Raw genomic sequence first — 19,669 nt, 5'->3', positions numbered from 1 at the left:
CCGTGGCAGAACCTTCTACCTGAGAGACCCTCCTAGCCCCTGAGTAGCAGCTGTCCCCCCACCCAGAAGAGGTGCCAGGGGATCTCTTGGGAAGCTGATTGCCCAAGTAGGGCTCCCAGCCCCCCAGTAGCAGGCACCTGAGCTGTTTTCTGTCCCTGACCCCTAGGACACCCAGGGAGAAGTGTTTAAGGACAGTGACATCCAGTGTCTTCCCTGATTGGGCTTTGGGCGCATAAGGCTGTTGGGCTCTCCTGAGAGAAGTTGGTTCATGATACTGCAAACGTGTGGCGAGCAAGCGCAGCCAGCCTGTGGCCAGCCGCCATGGTCTTGCTCCGTGGAGGGCACTTCTGGTCCCATTTTGGGTTGTTGGCATCACTCTGGGCTACAGCAGGCAGCTGGCACCATTTGTCTCAGGCGAGGAGTTTCTTGCTCTGGCCTATCACTGCAGGGAGCAGTTCTGATTTCCCAATTCAGCAAGGAGTTGGTGGGGCACTGGAGCCCCGCGAGTGCCAGTCCCCACGGAGGTGGGTTCGGCTCTGTATGCTCTGAGCCCACATTAAGACTGTTCAGACATCTGAGCAGCAGCAGCTCTGTCCCGGATCCCTTAATGTGCTTTGCGGTTTCCAGGCACGTGCGGGTTCATTATCCAGGGACAGGCCTGAGTGGTCAGCAGGGCGGGGCTACTCCCCATTTCACAGATGGGGTGTATGAGGCTTGCCCAGGTCAAGCAGCTGGGAAGCTATGGCTTCCTCTCACCGTGTTGATTCTAGTCATTTACTTGCCTGAGGCCCCCAAGAGGGCTTGGCTTGGCTCTCTCCAGAAACTCCAGTTAGAGCTCAGAGTCCCAGCTTCTCTGTCCACTGGTCCTTAGCACGTCCCTGGACCCTCTCTCTACCCCAGACATGGTCACGGAGGGTTTTAAAGCCGCTGTGCAACCAGCAGGACAGGCCTGCACCCTTTTTGGCGTTTGGAGACCGAAAGGGTTGATCAGGAGGCAGTGCACCGTCCCACCTGCTCTGGCCAACTCAGCAGCTCTCGCCCACCATCCCTGAGCGGGTGTTCCTACGACATTCGCGAGATGACTGTTTGGAGTGTCCTTTGCTGCTGGTGTCAGGGCACCTTCACTGTGTGAACCCATAGCCTCTTGTGAGCCCACAGCCACTGTGTCACTAGTAATGCCAGTTGTGCGTTGTGAGAGGCCACCGTGGCAGAGCGAGCCCCTTGTGGGCATGTGGTGGGGCTCGGCGCTAGCATGGCCTGCCCCAGAAGGAGACCTCCTGCTTGGGCACCTTGGACACCTGTGGGTCTCTGTGGGCCCCATGGCCAGTTTGGAACCCATTGAGCAGTGGGCCAGATTCGCTGAGGGTTCTACAAGCAGAGCTGTGTGGGCAGCTTGTGGATAGCCAGGTCTCTCCTTAGGCCACCTGCTGCCCGCAGGCTGTGGCCCGTTCCCAGTACTTGGGGGCAGGGTCTGCAGTGGCCTCAGTCCCACCCTCCCTGGCATCCTGGTGACCTATAGAACATTGACGCTGGTACATCTCTGACCCTGAGCTGGAGTCCCTTCTTTGGGGTCACGGTGGGGGTGGGGTGTAGCCCACATCGTGCCCAAATGGCAACCTGCCATCAGCTGTCACCCATGTCTGCCATGGAGATAGGCAGAGGGCCTGCAACTTTGAGCTTGGTGAAAAGTGGATTGTTTGTGTGCCGTCACTGCTCAGGGCTTCGTGACGGGAGGCTCACCCCCTCGTGCGGCAGCCGGGCCTCCGTGGGAGACTGTCATGCAGGGCTGATTCTATGAGGCCTCCCTGGTACAGCCCCACCCTCGGCAGAGCCAGAGAGGCTGCTCCAGGCTGGTGGGGCCGGTGGGTGAGGCAGGAGAGTGAGTGGGGAAAGGTGGGGCTGGCACATTCCCAAAAGCCTGGCTTGCCAGGCTGAGCCCTGTTTTGGAGTAAGTGGTTCCAGATATTTCTACCCCAGCCGAGAGGCCTTAGCTATTTCTGCCATTAATAGTGGAGCAGGGCCTCGGGCACCCCTCCCTGGGCCGGTTGGGGGGATGGGCGGCGGTTCCCTCCCTTGGGTGGGCTTAACCAGGTGGGAGAACCTGGCTGGTAACCACGCCCTGCCCCTGCCGCCCTGCTGGTGCTGGGCAAGCCCTGTGTTTCCTGAGCTTGCCTCCCCCGATCCACGCTGCTGCTGGCTGTCCCCTGCCAGCTTTGTCTCGGGGAGGGGCTGGGGGGCGTTCATGCCAGCACAGGCTGCCAGGAGCTGCAGAAGCAAGAATAGCGCGCCCTTCTCCAGGCTCAGCGAGGCAGATGCGCCAGGAGCAGCATCTAAGGAGGCCCAAGGGGAGATTGGGGCGTGGTGAGATAGATGGAGGGCAGCTGCCTCTCAAAGCTGTCCTACTGTGGGCTGAGGGGTCAGAGGTGGGCGGGACTCCTCAGGGGGATCTCGCAGTGTTTGTGCCCGTCTCCCACCCCCACTCATCAGCGTGAGTGTGAACCAGCGTTTTGGCGAGCACAGCCAGCCCCTCAGGAGCACACACTAGCTCGCAGCCTATAGAAGCACAGCCTGAAGTGCCTGCAGAGCCTGGGTCTCCTCCCCAGGCGTGACACACTCGTTTGGGGGGAGGGAAGGATTCACTTTTTATCATTTGCTCAGTTGTATAATGATAGTGACTATATTCTAATGCTGAAAAAATATTTTCTGGAAGTACGTAGAGTAATAATTAGAAGTCCCCCTATTCCTGTCCTCCCCAGAGGGCACCCCTGCTCTGTGTCTGGAGCTTCTGTCCACACCTTCCTCTGGGTCTGCACACGTGGGTGTGCCCCCCACACGTGGGGAGTCACGGGCACACCCTGTGCGCCACTAACGTTCTTTCTGCTGCTGCTTGTGGCCGGTGCCTGTTCAGTTCTGCTGGGGTCGGCTCTGGCTTTTTTTCTCTCCTCTCCATGCCCCCATTTCTGGTAAACACTGAGGGTGCCGCCTTCTGCCTCATGGCCCTGAGTGTGGGAGAGCGTCTGGCCGTGGGGCTCTGGACTCCGCCTCCAGGAGCTGGCTCTGGAGACCCCATCAGCCCCACTCCAGGCCGTCTCTTGGAGTTCCTGGTGCTGAGAGAGGGAGTGTTTAGACCTAAAGATCGTATTATGTAAAGCCCTAGTGTCTCCCCTAAGTATGCTTGGGAACGTGAATCCACACTCCCCGACATGTCTGCACATCGGCTGACCTGGTGTCTGAGGGGCTCCGTGTACCTCTGTCAGCTCTACTGAGGGCCGTTTCATGGTGAGTGTGTTTACTGGTCCAGCAGTGGTTCTTGCAGTCTCACGGTGCCAGGATGAGGGGTTGATTTTAGAGTTTGCCTTTATGTTTGTGGCAGTTCTGACTTGGCGGGGTCATGGTTATCCTAGCCCCTGTGGTTTTGCTCATGAGGCCTGTGTTAATGGGTACAAAGGCACCTGGGTCTTCCTCAGCAGCTACTCTACGTTGATGTCCCCATGTGGCCTGCCTGGTCCAGTTCACCTACTGACCAACTGCTTTTTGAGTCCCGCTCAGTGTCAGGCACTGAGCCAGGAGCCAAGGACCCAACACAGCCCCCTGCCTGATGGAGCACATGGTCTCATGGGGGACCCAGCCGGGAACCAAATAGCTGCACATAAATGTAAAAACCCTGCTGTGAAGAGACTCACGGTGCTTCAGGAGGGACCACAAGGGGGTGACCCTGATGGCGAGGTCAGGGGAGCCTTCCCTGAGGAGGTGACTGAGCAGTGAGTGAGCTGCAGGGTCTAGGGAAGAGGCGAGCAAGAGTCTTCCCGGGCCAGGGAGAACAAGGGCTGGGAAGGTCCCACAGCCAGGGAGCTGACAGGGCTGGTGTGGCCAGATCTTGGAGAGCGAGGGACACCAGCATGGATGGTGGGACTTGGGCTGGAGCAGTGGGGAAGAATCGTGGATGGGCTTGAGCTGTCGAGTGGGTTAAATGGCAGGACCTGGAGTAGCATGGGATGCCTGGGGTAGCGGAAAGGGACATCAGGGCTCACTCTGTACAGAGGCCTCAGGCTTCACCTGGCAGCATGCCTACAACACCCTAACTTGTGGGTGCTGTGCCACAGAAGGAGAAACGGGCTCAGTGTGTGAAGATGCTCGTTCAGGGTCGCAGGGTGGGTCAGTCAGGAGGCTGGGATTGGAACCCGGGCCTGACTGGCTCCTGAGAGCGGGTCTTAAGCTGTTTTCTTGCCTGCCCCCGTGCCCATCCTTTCCCCCAGGGCAGGGGCATCATATTGGCATTCCCAGGGGTTTTCTTTTCCATTTGGTTTCCCTGACGTAGCAGCACGTGAGACAGATTGAGCGTTATGTTTGAGCACTCTGTTCGGCTCTAGCTTGACTGCTTGGTGAGGAGAGAGAAGCGGAGGAATAGCTTGATCTCTCTGGCCTTGCCACACGTGCTCCCGCCTGCCCTGCATCTCCCGCTGCCTGCCCTCATCTCTGGATGAGTCTCCTCCTGTCCTTTGTTTGTGCTGCTCTCCTGGGAGGTCCTTGTGGGGCTCTTCATAGCAGCTCTGGGCAATGGCCGCCCCGGCCCAGACCTGTGCCGAGCCTTCTGGCCTTTCTTCTGGCTTCGTGGGCCTCCCAGCCCATCTGAGTGACGTCTTTCCTCCAGTGCACAGTGCAGCGGTGAACGCCCTCTCCTTCCACCCGTCGGGAAACTACTTGGTCACGGCCTCCAGCGACTCAACCCTGAAGATCCTGGACCTCATGGAGGGCCGGCTGCTCTACACGCTCCATGGGCATCAGGTGAGGGCGTCAGCCTGGGCTGAGTAGCATGGAGTGGGGGGGAGGCGCTGTCTTGAGGTGGCCCTTCCCTTGGAGCCCGATGGAGGGGTTCTGTGGTCCCCTCGCAGCCTGCACATTGGGGTGAGGTGCAGAAGCAGGTTTCCCACCCACAAGACCTGTGACCTCTGGCAGAAGTGCTGGGCCTGGTGCTGCAGCTGAGAAGGGAGTACAGGGGTTCAGTTGGGTAGGGGGTCGGAACGGAGGCCTCTGGACAAGGTTGACAGACTTTTCCCAGGGGCTGAATGGAATCTGTCCCCAGTGACCTCAGGCATCACTTGGTCCAGCAGTTGAGTAGAGCCCTGGAACTCATGCCCTGAATTGCCATCAGGCCTCCTGGGGCCCTTTGGAGGCAGAAACAACAGGTGTCTTGCAGAGGCAGGTGTGAAGGAGGGAAATCTCCCTGCACATTCATGGGGGAATTCCTAGAATTGAAACGAGGGAGAGAGACCTTCTCTCTGAGCATCTTTCACCAACACATCCGGTGCCCTGGCCCCCTATGTGGGCAGTAGCTGGGCACGGGGCCCGGTGGGCGGTGGACTGCTTGCGGTTCTCCCCTGCAGCCAGCCTGGGTATGGCTGAGCTGTCTCCTGCTGGGACGTGGTCGCCACACCCAAGTGGGTCACAGGTGCAGAGACCAGAGCATTTCAGTTTGTCCACTTCTCCACCCATGAGCAGGGGCAGATGGGATGGAGAGTGGGGACAGGCTCTTGAGGGCTGAGGGAGGCCCTGGGGTGCTCATGTCTCTTGGGCCAGCAGCTAGGTGTGAGGCTTCTAGCCCAGGGCTCTCTGGATCCCACTGCCATCTGAGTCAGAGCACAAGGGCCCTTGGCCATGGCTTGGAGTGGGGGCATGGGCCTTTTCTTCTGCTTCCTTGGGACCTGGAGGCCGCTTGCCCTCAGCCCATGGTGACCCCTGGTCCTCTGTCAGAGAAATGTCTGGTGTGCAGGACCAGCAGGCCTGTTCCCCTGGTGTCGACACATCTAGGTGTCACGTATGGCCATTGCACTGGCGTGATCGCTGCTCCTATTGTCAGCCTGTGGGGGCGCCACCTTTGTTAGCCCTTTGGCAAGTAGTTACTTAGATTCACACGTAACCAGTTTCGGATCTTATAACCCAGAGGGCATTTGAAAACCACATGAACGCTGCTACCTCTCCTGCTCCCACGAAAATGAAGGAAAAGCAATGCACAGAAACACCGTGCGGGCAGGTGCATACCAAGTGATCACCGAGCACTTTCTCCTTTCTTGTGGACGTTCTTTAGACAGCTGACTCACCTCTCAGCCTGAGAAGCCTTGAATGCGGCATCTAAAAGGCCATTCCTGTGTTCGGGCCCAGCATCAGCACATATGGGAAACCTGTGGGCATTGTTCTCCCAGAGAAGTGAGACAGGGGCCAAGAGAAACCGCGCAGTTGCCTATCTGCTGTTGAACCTGGAAACGTGGGAGACAGGATGAGAGACAGCGGTGGTTTGGGGGTGTGGAGAACGGGAAATGGCTTCAGAAATCACTTCTTCCTCAGGGCACCAAACTCGCAGTGCCCAGAGGAAGGGGGAAGAAGGAGAAGCGAGCTCACCTCCGTTCATCTTGCTGTCCATTTGTCCATTCATCATCCGCTTTCCAGCTCACCAGGCTGGGCACCAGGGGTATGAAACGGATGTCGTGGTCCCACCCCCTGGGGCTCATGGCCTGGGAAGCAGGGGACTCTCTGGGGACATCAGCAGAGCCGAGGTGGCATGAGATGTGTTAGGAAACCAGGAGAGGCAGGTTGAGTCTTGGGTTGTACTTGGAGGGTTGGGTGAAGCAGGGTAGGCTTCTCCCCGCTCAGATGAAAGTGGGAGTTGGAGTGCGAGGCTCACATTTGTTTCTGTTCCGACCCCCCAAAGTCCCTATCAAATACAGAAACTTAGCATTGGTGTGCCATGGGTCTTAGGGGCTCTTCTTCCTGGAGTACCCATAACACAGCCCCACTGTGGGGTGCAGGGTGTGGGAGCCCCAGGGCCTGGCTTCCTCGGGGTTCCGCAGACCGATTCTGGGAGGAAGGAGCTGGCCAGAGCCCCATGCTAGCTTTAACCCCTCTCCTCTTCCTGGAGAGCTGATCTCTCCCTTTCTCCTCCTCCTCTTTCTCAAGACCTGTAGTGAGACCACCGTGCACTCACCGGTGGCAGCTCAGTGCTGGGTTCTCCAGCGGGCCACGTGGGCAGACCTGGCCCACTTCCTTTGCCCTCTCTGCCTCCAGGGCGCTTTCTTTTGGGCACAGAGTCTTGAAGAGTCTGGTCTCTGGGCTGATGTCGGAGGGCAAGTACGTGGTGTGTGTGTGTGAGGGGAGCTGCAAAACCGAGCCCCCCCTCTGTGCCCCAGTCTGCCAGGGTTTGCTGTGTCTCCTTGTTGGGTCTGACTCTGCCCCTGGGTTTGGGGCGATTCAAAGTCAGCTAAGGGTGGCTTCCTAAGGAAGGAGAGTGCGGTTGAGCAGCCTTGATACGGGCAGTTGTTAAAATCAGTCCGCCAGCTGGACCAGATACCTAGTGTGGGCGGACATCTGGGCCGGGAGCGGGGGCGGCTTTGCTCTCCCCGAGGGGACAAGTCTGTGGAAGTTGGGCCTGTGTTGTCACTGGGAGCCAGTGTGCTCCGAAAATGTCCCTGACCTATGAGGGTTTGTGACATGCTGTCGGGCCAGAGTGGCTCAGCTCCAGGAAGAAGTTCTTTGACACCCCTTTGGAGGATGTATTGACTCCTTTGGAGGATGTATTGCCCCTGCCAAGCCACAGGGAGAGGGCCTGCACCACGGGCTGAGGAGTGGGCTGAAGCCCCGCCCAGATGCTCTGTGCAGTGTCTGGTCCTTTTAGGCTCCCCCACTCATGAAGTTCCCTCCCTGTCCCGTCCTTCCAGGAAGATGCACAGCTGCACTCCTTGGTGACTTGAGCTTCCACATTCTGTTCCAGGAGGTAGTGAGGGCCTCACCAAACACAGCTGTCACCAGCCACTTCCTGAAGCCTGTGGCACCCACAGCTCCCAAGTGGTCCCAGATGCCCAGGGATTCTGTCCTCCAGATGAGAAGACAGATTTGAAAGCACTTTTGAGTCCTGGAGGGGGAACTGAGGTCCAGAGAATGATCTGGACTTGTAGGGGGTCTCATGCAGCTTAGGGTTGTTGACCTGGAATGAGTACCCACATCTGCAGTTTCCACCACACCCGTTGACCTCATATGTATGGCTTTTAGAAGTTGTGATCTCACTCTTGTTTTCAGATCACTGGTCTGTGTAGGAGGCCAGCGGGCCTCATAGCTTCTTGTGTTCCAGCCTTGCTGCTAGGTGATGGCGTTCTGGTCCAGCAGGAGAGGGATCCCCAGGAAGCTTTGGTTTGGACTTGGAGGACCTCCTTGTAACCGCCCTCAGGCATAGCCCCGAGGGAGCCGTAGAGGGAGGGCTATTGAGTTGTTCTGCCACGTGGAGCAGCCACCCCTTCAGGCCTCCAGGTCCACGCTTATGAGAAGAGATAGTGCAGGCCAGGGGTCAGAGGCCAGCCGAGAGGAGCCTGCCACAGGGAGCTGGTGCTGCGGGGAGCCAGACCTTGAGCAGGAGAGGGGGCTCTGTGTGTGGCAGGGAAGTGTCTCCGTGTTCTGTGAGAGGGCCGGCCTGAGCCAGCCCCACTGGGGGAAAAGTGAGGAAGGGTCAGGGGAGGCCATGCTGTTGGGTAGAAGCTCTCTTGCCCGAGTTGAGGCCAAAAGTCTCTCATTGTTTCCTAAAGGCATAGGGGCACCAGGACAGGCACGTGCCAAGTGCAAAGCTGAGATCAGGATCACCCAGTGTGGCCTGGGTCTCCTGGGCTGGGCCCACGTGCTGGCACTGAGGACCGCTTGTGCCCCCAGGAGTCTGACCATGCCGGCAGTTTGGTGGTTCTCTGGCGTGCATGTGATTGGTCACACTTCCATCGGCCCATGTGAGGCCGGCTTACCTGTGGGGCTGGGGCTGGACGGCAGTTACAAGTTTATCGTGAGCCTGAAGGATTCTGGTGCTTCTCCCCTGCAGTCCTGGCTTTGGGACTCTGAGCCACAAAGGGCCATTCAGGGGGTGTGGCTGGCGGCTGAGTGAGGCTCCTGCCCCGTGGGAGCTTGACGCCACGTGTGCTGTACCCCAGAAACAGCTCCTCGGCTGCAGCTGGGGCTCGTGTGGCTCTTCAGAGGCTTCCACAGGGTGGATGTCTCCAGGTGATTTGGGGAACAGGCCAGAGAGTTGAGCAGGCCCTTTGCTGGCTCCAACCCCACACGGGCCCTGGCCCCTCACCGCCCTGCTACCCCTGCTGTGCAGGGACGGCAGGTTTCCAAACTCAAGCCGAGCAGACACTGGCACCTTTGCCAGGGCAGGGGGGTGGGACAGGCTGAGGAGCCTGTTGGGGCTGAGACGTTGGGTAGCCCTCTGCTTCCAGACAGATCTGCCCATCCGGGTGGAGAGTGGACAGAGCAGGCAGGCACTGCCAGCCTGGATATGGTGCACTGTCCTCCTTCCTCCGCCACTGGGGACACCAGGGTGATTTCTCTCTCAGTGATTGGGCTGGAAAAGAGCCTGCACCGGTCACCTTTGCCAGCTGCTTTGACTGAGCCCACCTGCTGGATACGTTCGGTTGGGGAGGGTTCACAGCCTTGTCTGATGCCCAGCTTTCTAAGGAAACACCCCAACGTTTCCAGGGATGAACAGCTTGTACTCACCTGTTTCTGGTTTAGAAAAATGGTGGACACTCTTCCATCTTGTTCAGCCAGAAAAACCTGAGCCTTGGGGGACCACAAATGGGAGGAAAGGGTTTGGACGTTGGGGTCAAACCATTCTGGCTCCACCTCTTAGCCTGTGACAGTGGGCAAGACCTTGACTTTGCCAAGTCTTTCCTCCTCTGTAAGAACGACGCCCATGTCTGTCATAATGGGAGAAGACATGTCCTCACAGATGCCGGTCCCTGTCCTGCGCAGCTCTTGGAAAATGACCCCATGCTGTTCTAGATGAGAGCTCTTTAAAAGGCTGTTTAAAGTTTCTCTTATGGGCATGGTCCTGGCATCATGGATGGGTAATGTTTGTTAGGAAACTGAGTACATATTAGGGGGCTCTGATGACTTAACGCCACTGATGGGCACAGGGCCATAGCCGTCGGCCCCTCCCCCTCTGGATGGGGCTCACCCATTTCCCCTCCTCCCACTCACCCACAGAGTCTCTGAAGGGTTTCTCTGGCTTCTTATTTTATTGAGGGTTGTTCTCATCTGCCCCAGAACATCCTCTTGCTCTCTGGCTTCTCTTTTGTCACACAACTCCTAAAATCCGTCCCACAGTGGGTGGGCTGTAGTGATTCCCCGACAGCTTGTCCCCACCAGCTGTCCTGAGTGGGTTCGGCCTGCTGCTGCCTTGGTCTACAGGTCTGCTTCCGTTGCCCTTTATTAGTCCCGCCCATCGGGTCTTTTCCAGGGCCTGACTCCTGGAGGACAGGCCGGGTATCTGATGACACTGGGCTGGGTAGGGGTGCCAGCGCCCTCTCTGAGGCTCTGGGAAGTCTTGCTGTGGGGATCTGCCATGACCGGGACAGTTAAGCAGGAGGAAAGGGAGACCCTGCTTCTTGCTGGATCCTGTACAGACTTAGGGCGTCAGCTGCACGGGAGCTTCCTCACCCCGCTCACCCCACACTTTGCCGCAGGGAAGACCAGGAGAGGGGAGGGCTTTCCCACCAACGGCAGCTGTCTTTCGAAGCCTTGCGCCCCGAGCAAGGCCCCCATAGTTTTGTGTGGCAAATGTGGGGGCATCGTGCTAGAAATACAGATTTATTTTTCTGTATTTTCCGAAACATAATCTCGAGACATGCTCATTTGGTTTTAGTCCCCAGAGCTATTTGGGAGAGGAGGGTAGGCGGGGCGTGGGTGGGGCGTTAAATCTGGTGTTTGCGGCTGTGCAGTTGGCGTTCGTGTCTCTGTGGAGTGACTGAACCGCACAGGGACCAGTGGGCACGTGGTTCCCCGAACCTCAGCTGGCCCGCAGTGGAGCGAGCACCCATCACCCAGGGCCCAGAGCCCCAAACCCGGGGCAGCTGTGTGAGAGGCTGTGCTCGGTTGTCGAGAAATCACAGGCTCAGAGCACGGGGTCGGCCGATGCTACTGGTAGCTTGTGCCACGCTGGGGGCTGGGGCTGGGACTGGGGAAGTGGCAACAAGGGGGACTCGCCCTCTAGGAGGAGAGACAGCAGGGGGACAGAGCGGCCTGGGCACGTGGGCCGCCCCTGGCTGCCCCAGGAGGAAGGAAGCTCTCAGAATGGGCCCCTCCCACCTCGTTTCTCTGCGCCCTGTGGCCCTTGTGTAGTTGTTCATTTTGGAGACTCGCTTTGCTGCTTGAGAGGCTTAGATCTGCCTTGGATGGTTGGGCAGCTCCCGGGAGAAGTGAGGGGACATTAAGAGGGAGTGGAGCTCACTTATTCCAACTGAAGTAACCAAGAGCTCAGCCTGACCCCCTGTCCCCTGCTGGCAGCCCAGAGTTCAGGGCTGGGAACGGGTGTCCTTGGCCAAGGTCAGGAGCAGCCTAGGTGGTCGCTCCTTGTCTGTGGGGCCGCACAAAGGGACATAAGCACCAGCCCACAACAGGTCTAGCGCGTGAGTGCCAAGCCTCCCTCGCGGGGATTTGTGGAAGAATCGTCCTGGTGGACTGGGTTGCGGTGTCTTTGCCTGAGCACGGGCGTCAGAGTCCAGAGCACCCATGCCAGAGGCCTCCTTGGTCTCCGTGTATCTGTCTGATGGCCGCTCTTCTTTTACCTCTGACGTGGGGCAGGTGGTGTGACGTTGCTTTTTGTTCGCTGGCAGCCAGTGAAAAACATATCAAAACCCTTGCATGGTGGGGGTGGGGGTACCTGGCTGGGCCTTTGCCCCTGTAGCTGTTGTGGCCACAGCGGTCAAAGTTCAGGTGTGCAGGGACTCAGGGAGTCAGACCGGAGGGGGTGAGGCCAGCGGAGAGGTCTGGACAAACTGCAGGGGCTGTGGAGTGAGAGTCGTCAGGAGCTGTGGGATCTAAACACCATGGCATCCTTTGTTTTGCCTTTTTTTCCCCCCTCCATTGACACCTTGCTGTTTGAGAGTGAAGGAACCAACCAGTATGGGTCCCTTGGGTCTGGAGGTTGGCAAGGCAGAGGCGGTGTGTGGTGAAATGACTGGGTGTGAGTCCAGCTGAGCTCGAGGGCCACGTGCAGCTGGGTCGGGGGAGAGAGAGGTAGGGAACCGTGCTCACCATGATCATCTCACAAAAGGCTCCAACTGGCCAGATCCAGAGAGGGAGGGGGGAAGGATCTGGTTGAGGCTAGGCAGCGTCCCTGCCAGTGGACCTGGCCTGGAGCCAGATGGGGACTAGGGCCTCAGGCAGGTGGGCACCCCTGGCGATCAGGGGCAGGTCAGACCCACGCTGCCGAGGGCCCAGCTGAGAGCTGCTGCTCGGAGTCCCGCTCGGGAGGCGCTGCAGAGGCCCCGGGCCTTGCCTGTGGGAAGAAACAGCTTGGCCACATGCCTGGCCCTAGCCGGTGAACGAATGCATCAAGAGTGACTAATTGACTGAAAGGAATCAGCCACTGTGAAGGCGGGACAGTCTCAGAGAACACTCCTGATCACAACTGGTCCCTGCCGGTGATAAAGGAGACTCCCCCAGCCCGCAGGGTTTGGAAACTAGAACTCACTTCTAAATAACTGCTGGGCTAAAGAGAAAATCCCAGTGGAAATGGAACATTTGGAGATGAAGGACAGTGAAAATACTGAATATGGGAAACTTTGGGGATCCAAGCTCTAAGATGGCAGTCAGAGGCAAATTTGTAGCCTTAAATGAATTTATTTAAAACCAAGAAAGATCAAAAATAACCAAATTCAGAGCTCAATGTAGGAGGCTGCAGAAAGAACACGGAAAGAGGCCTTCTTGAGCTCACAGTTTTGTGGAGCGGCGAGCAGTTCAATGGGGCCAGGGTGCTGATGGGAAGGGCAGAAGAGAGGGCCTGGTGAGGTCTCTGGGGGTCTGGGTGGTCTGGGGCCCCGAAGGCCCACCAAGGGTTGGGTTGGAGATTGTCAGCAGTGAAGAGCCGAGTCTGCATTGCAGTCCATGATGACTTTGGCCCACAGCAGAGCCCAGGGCCAGCCATTCTCTGGGCTGTGCTTTGAGTGCCCTGGACTGCTTCTGTGGGCCCCAGGGTGGATGGGTAGGAGGCTTCATGGAAACCACTCTTTCCAGGAACACCGAGGTACCTGGTCCAGGAGCCATGCAGTCCTCTTGGTAAACGGGCACTGTTGGGGAGGACTGTAGACCTCAACGCTCAAGAGCTCCTCTGAGCGCCCTTGTCGCTCGCGCCCTCCCTGGAGTTTTCTGGGACTTGGACGCTGGGGAAGGCTCTAGTTCTTCTTGCCTGGAGGGCTCCTAGCACCTGCTTTCTGGTCCTGATCCCCCTGCCAAACTGGGCTGCCGGCCACATTCTTTAGTGGTCCTGCTGCTGCTTGGCCTCTAACATCTTGTCCCCAGCTTGGCATCTGGTGTTGAGTGTCAACAGGAAAGGAGACTGACCCACGAATATTTGTTTGGTTCCTTAGTTGCTGTGATTTCTTGGAAACCTGCCATTCCTCAATGAGCTCTGGGCAGCCAGAGAGCCTGGCTTTTTTGACACTCCACGTACTGTGTTCCTTCCCTTTTCTGTCTTCCCTCTTTGTTTTTCCTCAAAATGAGAACAGTTTTGTTTTGTTTTTGTATTAATGTAACGGTGCTCTATACTGGTTAAAAAATTCAAAGTATGGGAAATTACAGAGATTTCTAAGACTCAAGTAAGTCACCTGAAATTGCCTCCCCCCACTTAAGTCCTGTCAGTGTGTGGTGACTGTCTGCCTGGGAGGGTATCTGCGTGACAGATGACCTGCTCCCATCCTACCCCCAGGCCCTGCGCCTGCAGCCCGTGATGCTGTGCTCCTGGTATTGCACACTCACCTATGCAGGTGGACATTGTTCCCCATCAGTGAGAATGGATCTCCTTTGTCCTGATGGATGGCTGCAGAGGACCCCCGGGCTGCTGTGAGCCCAGCCCCTTCGGGCCCCTTGTACTTCTTCATCACCCCCACTATGGGCAGCTCAGAGAGGAGGAGCCGTGGGTAGATTCCAGAAGCATGGGCAGACGTGCTGCCTCCTGCCCAGTGTGCCTGGGCCCAGGGGGCAGCTCTGTCTAACCTGCCTGTCTCTTCTGGGCAGGCAGAAGCTGGCCTTGCTCCGTGTTGTCGGGTCCCTTTCCAGCCCACAACCTGTCTAGTCTTTTCTGCCACCAAGTGGAAGTGCTTCCCAGTATTCCTGTTGTCCACGGGTCCACCGCTGTGTCAGCCCTGCTGCTGGAGGCCCCTCATATTTGCTGTTGGAGCTCCTGTTGCTCCCTGTCCTGCTCTGGAGGAACTGAGGTGGCCTTTGATGGAGCCCGCGCTGTCATCATCTAGGCGAGAACCTCTTATATCTGGCTTTGCTTGGGGAATGCCAGGTGTTGCCACATTAACAGTTTGGCCAAAAGGAAGCAATGGTTCCTTTTGGCCAAACTTTTAACGTGGTGGTGTGCCGAGCAGACTCTTGCTCTGAGCATCTTTCTGCAATGGGTTTCAGGCGTGTGGGGAAGAGCCCCCGCCCTTTACCAGGAGATCGTGCCCCCTGCCCCAAGCCTGAACGTGCGCACTGGTGCGGCCAGGTGTAGGCCTGACATCACCCTTCGGACAGTTCAGTGGACCTTCAGCGCGTGAGAAGCCAGAGTGGCATGTCTCCTCCCAAGGCCCCAACATGAAGGAAGTGATGTGCCCGTTAGAGGGAAACGTCACTTTGCTCCCCTGCCCAGGCACCTTCAGTAACCCCACCCCATCCTCCTCCTTGCCCTGGTTCTGGCCTTTTGGTTCGCCTGAGCTCCCCAAGTGCCCTGCCTCTGCTCGTTGGCTCCTCCACGGGGCTCCGTGCTTCTCTGGTCAGCTGCAGTGTGGTGTTGGTGGGGGGGGGGGCATGGTCTGGGTCAGGGGGACCTAGTTCTGGCCCCAGTGCTGGGCCTGGGATAGGTCAGTGCACCTCTCTGACTCCTTGGGAAGTGAGGACAGTGATGTCAGTCTGGTAGGGCTGTCAGCGTGGCCTTTCCTGCTCATTCCTTTCGGCCCAACCCTCGACCTCATGGCCTGGCTTTTGTCAGTGGTGCTTGGGACCAGAGTCTCAGCAGTAGTGCTCATGCTTGGGCACCTGCCAGTTCCTCCGCCAAAGGTTGGGGAGGGCATGGGCTGGATGAGGTGCTCAGCCCTGAGTCCTGCTGCCACTCTCACTCACGAGCTTCTGGTTTCTTCCTGTGCGTTGAGAATCTAGAGTGACCTTTGATGTTTGCTCTTTTTGGCTTGTTCTCCTAGGGTCCAGCCACCACTGTTGCCTTTTCAAGAACGGGGGAGTATTTTGCTTCTGGAGGTTCTGATGAACAAGTAAGTAAAGAATGATTTGAGGGGTCTCAGCTGATACTGAGCAGAACAGAACAGGGGGCCGAGGTGTCTTGGGGATGGACAGGCTGGGTTTCACCAGCTTCCTTGGTGGCTTTCAGCAATCTTGAGGCCTGGATCTTGGGGTGGGGCCCCCAGAGCTGGGCCCTGGCCTCCCCAGAGCAGGAGTGCTGCAGGTGCCAATGCGTGGCAGCATCTCAAAACCCTTACAGCTCAAACCAGAGTGGGTAGGAAGTCTGGGTTACTGTTGCCGTGAGAAAGTTAAAACGTTTCTTTAGGAACTTCTTTCTCCTGATTATAGGTGAATAATTAGATAACTCTTGGATGCTTACTGCGGGCCTGGTAATGAGGGCAACATGGCAAGAGCGTCACCCCTCATTCAGTCCTCAGGGCAGCCGCGTGGGGCAAGCCTTCTCTTCAGCTGTTCTGTGGGTGAGGAAACCGCGTCTCGGCTGCAGCAGAGCTGGAGCCTGCGCTAGAGCCTGCACTCTGTCGTCTGCCGTCCTTTGCTCCGGTGCTGTCTGAGGGGGCAGCATTTTCCAGCTCCAGGCTGTGGAGCGAGGACATGTGTGAGGAGGTCCTGTCCTGCCTTGTCACCCTGTCAGCCGCCCTGGTGCCTCCTGCCCAGACTGCTCAGCCCTGGTTACCTGCCTCCTGCGGGACACCCTGTCCCTGGGGTCTGGCCCAGAGTCTGGCACCTGGGAGGCTCCAGGGCCGTTGAAGTGTCCACCCATTGGAAATCTCTCTCTGGGTTCTGGTGCAGTGCTACTTGTCCAGAAAACCACACTTCCCTGAGGCAGGGAGGAAGGGGTGGCTGTTCCGAGCCACTGGTGACCTGGTGTGTCACCTAGAATGTTCATCCCACTGCTCCCGGGCCTCACAGCTCTGACAGCTCTGCCCAGGAAAGTGCTGCTGGCCTCCCAGTGAGCGCCAGCCCCGGCCTGATGGACCGATTCTGGTCGAGTCTCTGCCAGTAAAGCAGAGGGCGGTTGGAGGCACAGCACGGCTAAGAGATGGCAGGCATCTTCCCATACCAGCACCGGTTCCTGTGCTGACCACACAAGGCAGGAGGATGGCAGAGGGAACCCCTGAGCCTTCCCTGGGCATGGAGGCCTGGCTCCTTGCTCAGAAGACTAGGGAAACTAGTACAGTAAATTCACACCATAAATAAAGTCCTGGCAAAAGAAATTCACATAGCACAAGAGGCAACCTGGTAGGAAGTAGGGCTTCTCCCACCCTGGCCCCTGCTTGGGCAGCCGCTGCTGTCAGCTCCCTGGCTGCCTTCTGATTGTCTGCTCCGAGAGCCTTTTGGGAATGACATTTGACATTCTCTCTTCATATTCCTGATAGCCATTCCCCGGCTCAGGACCATTCAGCAGTTAGACTTGTGCTGTACACAGGACCCTATAAACAAGGGGGTGTGTGCCGATGTTCTTTTTGTAAAGGGGACAGATGAGAGACCCTAGATGCTCATCAGTTGGGGAGCAATGAACAGTGGTGCTGCTCTGGGAGTGGCGAGCAGCCTCCCAAAGAACCAGGCTCGTGGCTGCGTCCCGATGGGTCATGCATCCAGGGCACGTTGAATTTCCATCCTATGTGGATTCGTTGGTTTTTCTGTGGCCTCAGTTGACTACTGGCCACGATTCACAATTCCTGCCATCCTGGAAGTGGCCCTAGAGGAGTGCAGCCGCGGGTGGCCCGCACCCTCCAGCAGGGAGCGCTCTTGCCCAGCTTTTGTTGGAGGAGCCTCAGGGCATGAAGATCCCCCCCTCAGTGGGATGTAGAATAATGGACATGTTACCGACTGCTCCCTGGGGGCCAGTGTCTGTGCCAGACTGTCTCCTGTGAGTTTCATTGCAGCCCTGTGAGGTGGGAACTATGACCATTCCCTTTTCACAGATGAGGAAACTGAGGCACAGAGAGGTTGAGTCCCTTGCCTAGAGCCACACAGTAAGGGGTGGAGCCAGGATCTTCACCCTAGTTATCTGGCCTGGAGTCTGTACCTGAACCACTTCTCACAGTGAAGCCAGCCAGGCCCCCACCCTAAGGAACTTGTATTTTAGTGGGGAGACAGATGGTAGACAAGGAAAAGGGACAAAGATTAACTAAATACTGACTCTGATGCCTTGAAGGAAAGAAATAGAGGGCTATGATGACAACCAGCAGGAGGGCCAGGGAAGGCCTCTCTGAGAAGGTGGTATTAGAGCAGACACTTCAGCCTGAAGTGCCAGCTACACAGAGCTTGGGCCTGGGACATCCAGGCCCGGGGAGCAGCCAGTGCAGAGGCCCAGTGGTGATAGTGACTCTCCATCCTGGTGGAGCACCCGATCCTCTCGGGGCCTGTTCAGAGATGGGGCAGGTCCCGGAGGGAGTGGGGTGCCAGGTGGGGATCACAATCCCACCACTGGCCCAGAACTTTGGGGGTGGCCTCTGGGCCCATTTTCTCCATGGAGAAGGACTGGTAAGGGATTTTTCTCCCCCTGATTCTGTGTGCTTATTGGTCTTGGCAGGTAATGGTTTGGAAGAGTAACTTTGATGTTGTCAATTACGGAGAAGTCCCAAGAGTGCAGAGGCCCCCGGCCACGCTGGCCAGCTCCTCCAGGACTCTGGTAAGTGGCTTGACAGGCATATCCTGAGCCCTATGACTGGTGGACTGGGTCGTGGTGAATAGCACTGGGCTTGGGGGTGGTAGGGGTGCTGCAGGCTTAGGCCGGTCCCAGGGAAGAGACCCTGGTAAGATCTCATCATTTACCAAAATCTTAAGTGCTTGTGGTGCTTTGTTTCAAATCTGGAATGAACACATAAGACATGAAGAGGCTGTTAGCGCACACTGCTGGGTGCCTAGGCCCTGTACCGTCTGGCGGGGGGCTATTTCCATGCTGTAAGCCGTTGGTTATTTGAGGCCTGAGGAAAGGAAGGACCCATCCTTTGCTGATCCTTGAGCTCGATGTCGGGTTCCTAGAGGGTGTGGGGCCTGAAGCCACAGCTGGGACAAATGGGAAGGGCCCCAGCCCTGTTGTTCTTACTTCCTTTTTTTTTTTTTTTATTTTAACCATGGAAAGGAAGTTCCTCAGCCACAAACCATTTTTAGTACCTTTGTTGGTAAAAGGGCATTCAGTGTTCCTGAATTAAAATAGTTAATATTTTTTGGACAAATATTTGGGGGAAAAAAGATAACTGATACCATCTCACTGAATAAGGTCACATTCAGCTTTGGCTAAAATAAACGGTGAAGCCAAGGAGGTGGAACTGTGAGGGCTGTAAGCTCCAGTGGCCTCAGGCTGCTTAAATCTCTCCCTCCTGGACCTTAGAGGCAGTGTGGCCTCTCCCACACGCGGAAACTGTCCTGAACAACAGGAAGCGGCTTGCCCAAGGTCCCCAGCAAGTCAAGGTTGGCCCAGAATAGAACCAGGAAGCCTCTGAGTCCATCCCGGGGCTTTCTTTGGCTCCAGCAGAGGGCCCTGCCCCGCCCACACCCCATCCTGTGTGTTGGGGCTCCCTCTAGGAACAGGCCAGGTTGGGATTTAAAGCTTTTCTTCCAAGGGTTGCCCTTGGCCCAGAGGTTTTGTTCTCCCTCCGCATTTGTTAAGCAGTGGCCGGTCCTCAGTGTCTGGGTTTGCTGGGGGTGCGGGGAGGGGGTGGCTGGGGTGCACGGTGGTGTGCTTGCTGCCATTTCATCTCCACCTGGAAAGGCATCTTCCAAACTGTGGCGTTGGGATCCTCTGGGGTCCACGCCCACTCCCCGATAGCTTCCCGTCTCTTGGGTATTTACGGCGAGCCAGGCCCTGCCGAGGCCTTTACGTGTACTGCCCTGTATATTCCTTACCTCATTAGGATGAGTGGGTGAAGTTACTGCTCTCATTCACAGAGGAGACACCTGGGGCTTAGTTGCCTGCCTGGTGCCTGGACCTGGGGAGCCACCATGCTGGTCCCTCTGAGCAGGGCTGAGTAAGCTAGAAACTGCAGGTGGCAGAGGGCTGCCTGGAAGCTCTTTCCCACCCTGGGGGAGGGCCCTGCCACCTGTCTCTTGGGAATGGTTAGTAATCACCAGCAAGGGGAGAATCCCATACTCCTTTTCTTGTAGCTATTGAGAAAGTAACTTGGACCAGCTGCCTCTTGTCCCTTCAGCCCTAGCTCAGAGACGGGGTGTGGGGCACCCTTGCTTCCCATAGCTGTGGGGCCTGATCATCTAGGATGAAGGATGTGGGGTGGGGAAAGCCAGCAGGACAGGGCAGGGTAGGGCCTGGGTGCTCGAACCATCAGCCGGGCTCAGGAAAACCATTTGTTCCCGTATTCCCCTCAGGCCCTCTGCCCAGTGGGCATCACCACGTGGGGCTCAAATTGGGGAAGGGGTGTGGGCTCTGGCTGTGTGG

The 19,669-nt window shown here is 57.3% G+C and overlaps 1 protein-coding gene across 2 annotated transcripts in view; it reads left to right on the top strand.

The window, feature by feature from the left end:
• The window catches only part of POC1A (POC1 centriolar protein A), a gene marked incomplete at its 5' end in the record, with an annotated part of 75,793 nt that overhangs the window by 10,774 nt on the left and 45,350 nt on the right, over positions 1–19,669 (top strand). For both annotated transcript variants that reach the window (XM_082664097.1, XM_082664098.1), the window contains 3 exons: positions 4,652–4,785; positions 15,213–15,281; positions 17,807–17,905. In XM_082664097.1, coding sequence (XP_082520223.1) covers positions 4,652–4,785; positions 15,213–15,281; positions 17,807–17,905 — 302 coding nt within the window. The remainder of the gene's footprint in view (positions 1–4,651; positions 4,786–15,212; positions 15,282–17,806; positions 17,906–19,669) is intronic.

Source organism: Grampus griseus, assembly GCF_964374135.1.
Source record: "Grampus griseus genome assembly, chromosome: 10".
In the NCBI taxonomy this organism is placed as follows: Eukaryota; Metazoa; Chordata; class Mammalia; order Artiodactyla; family Delphinidae; genus Grampus; species Grampus griseus.
The sequence above is the reverse complement of the archived record's forward strand: the minus strand, read 5'-3'. Positions and strand labels throughout refer to the sequence as shown.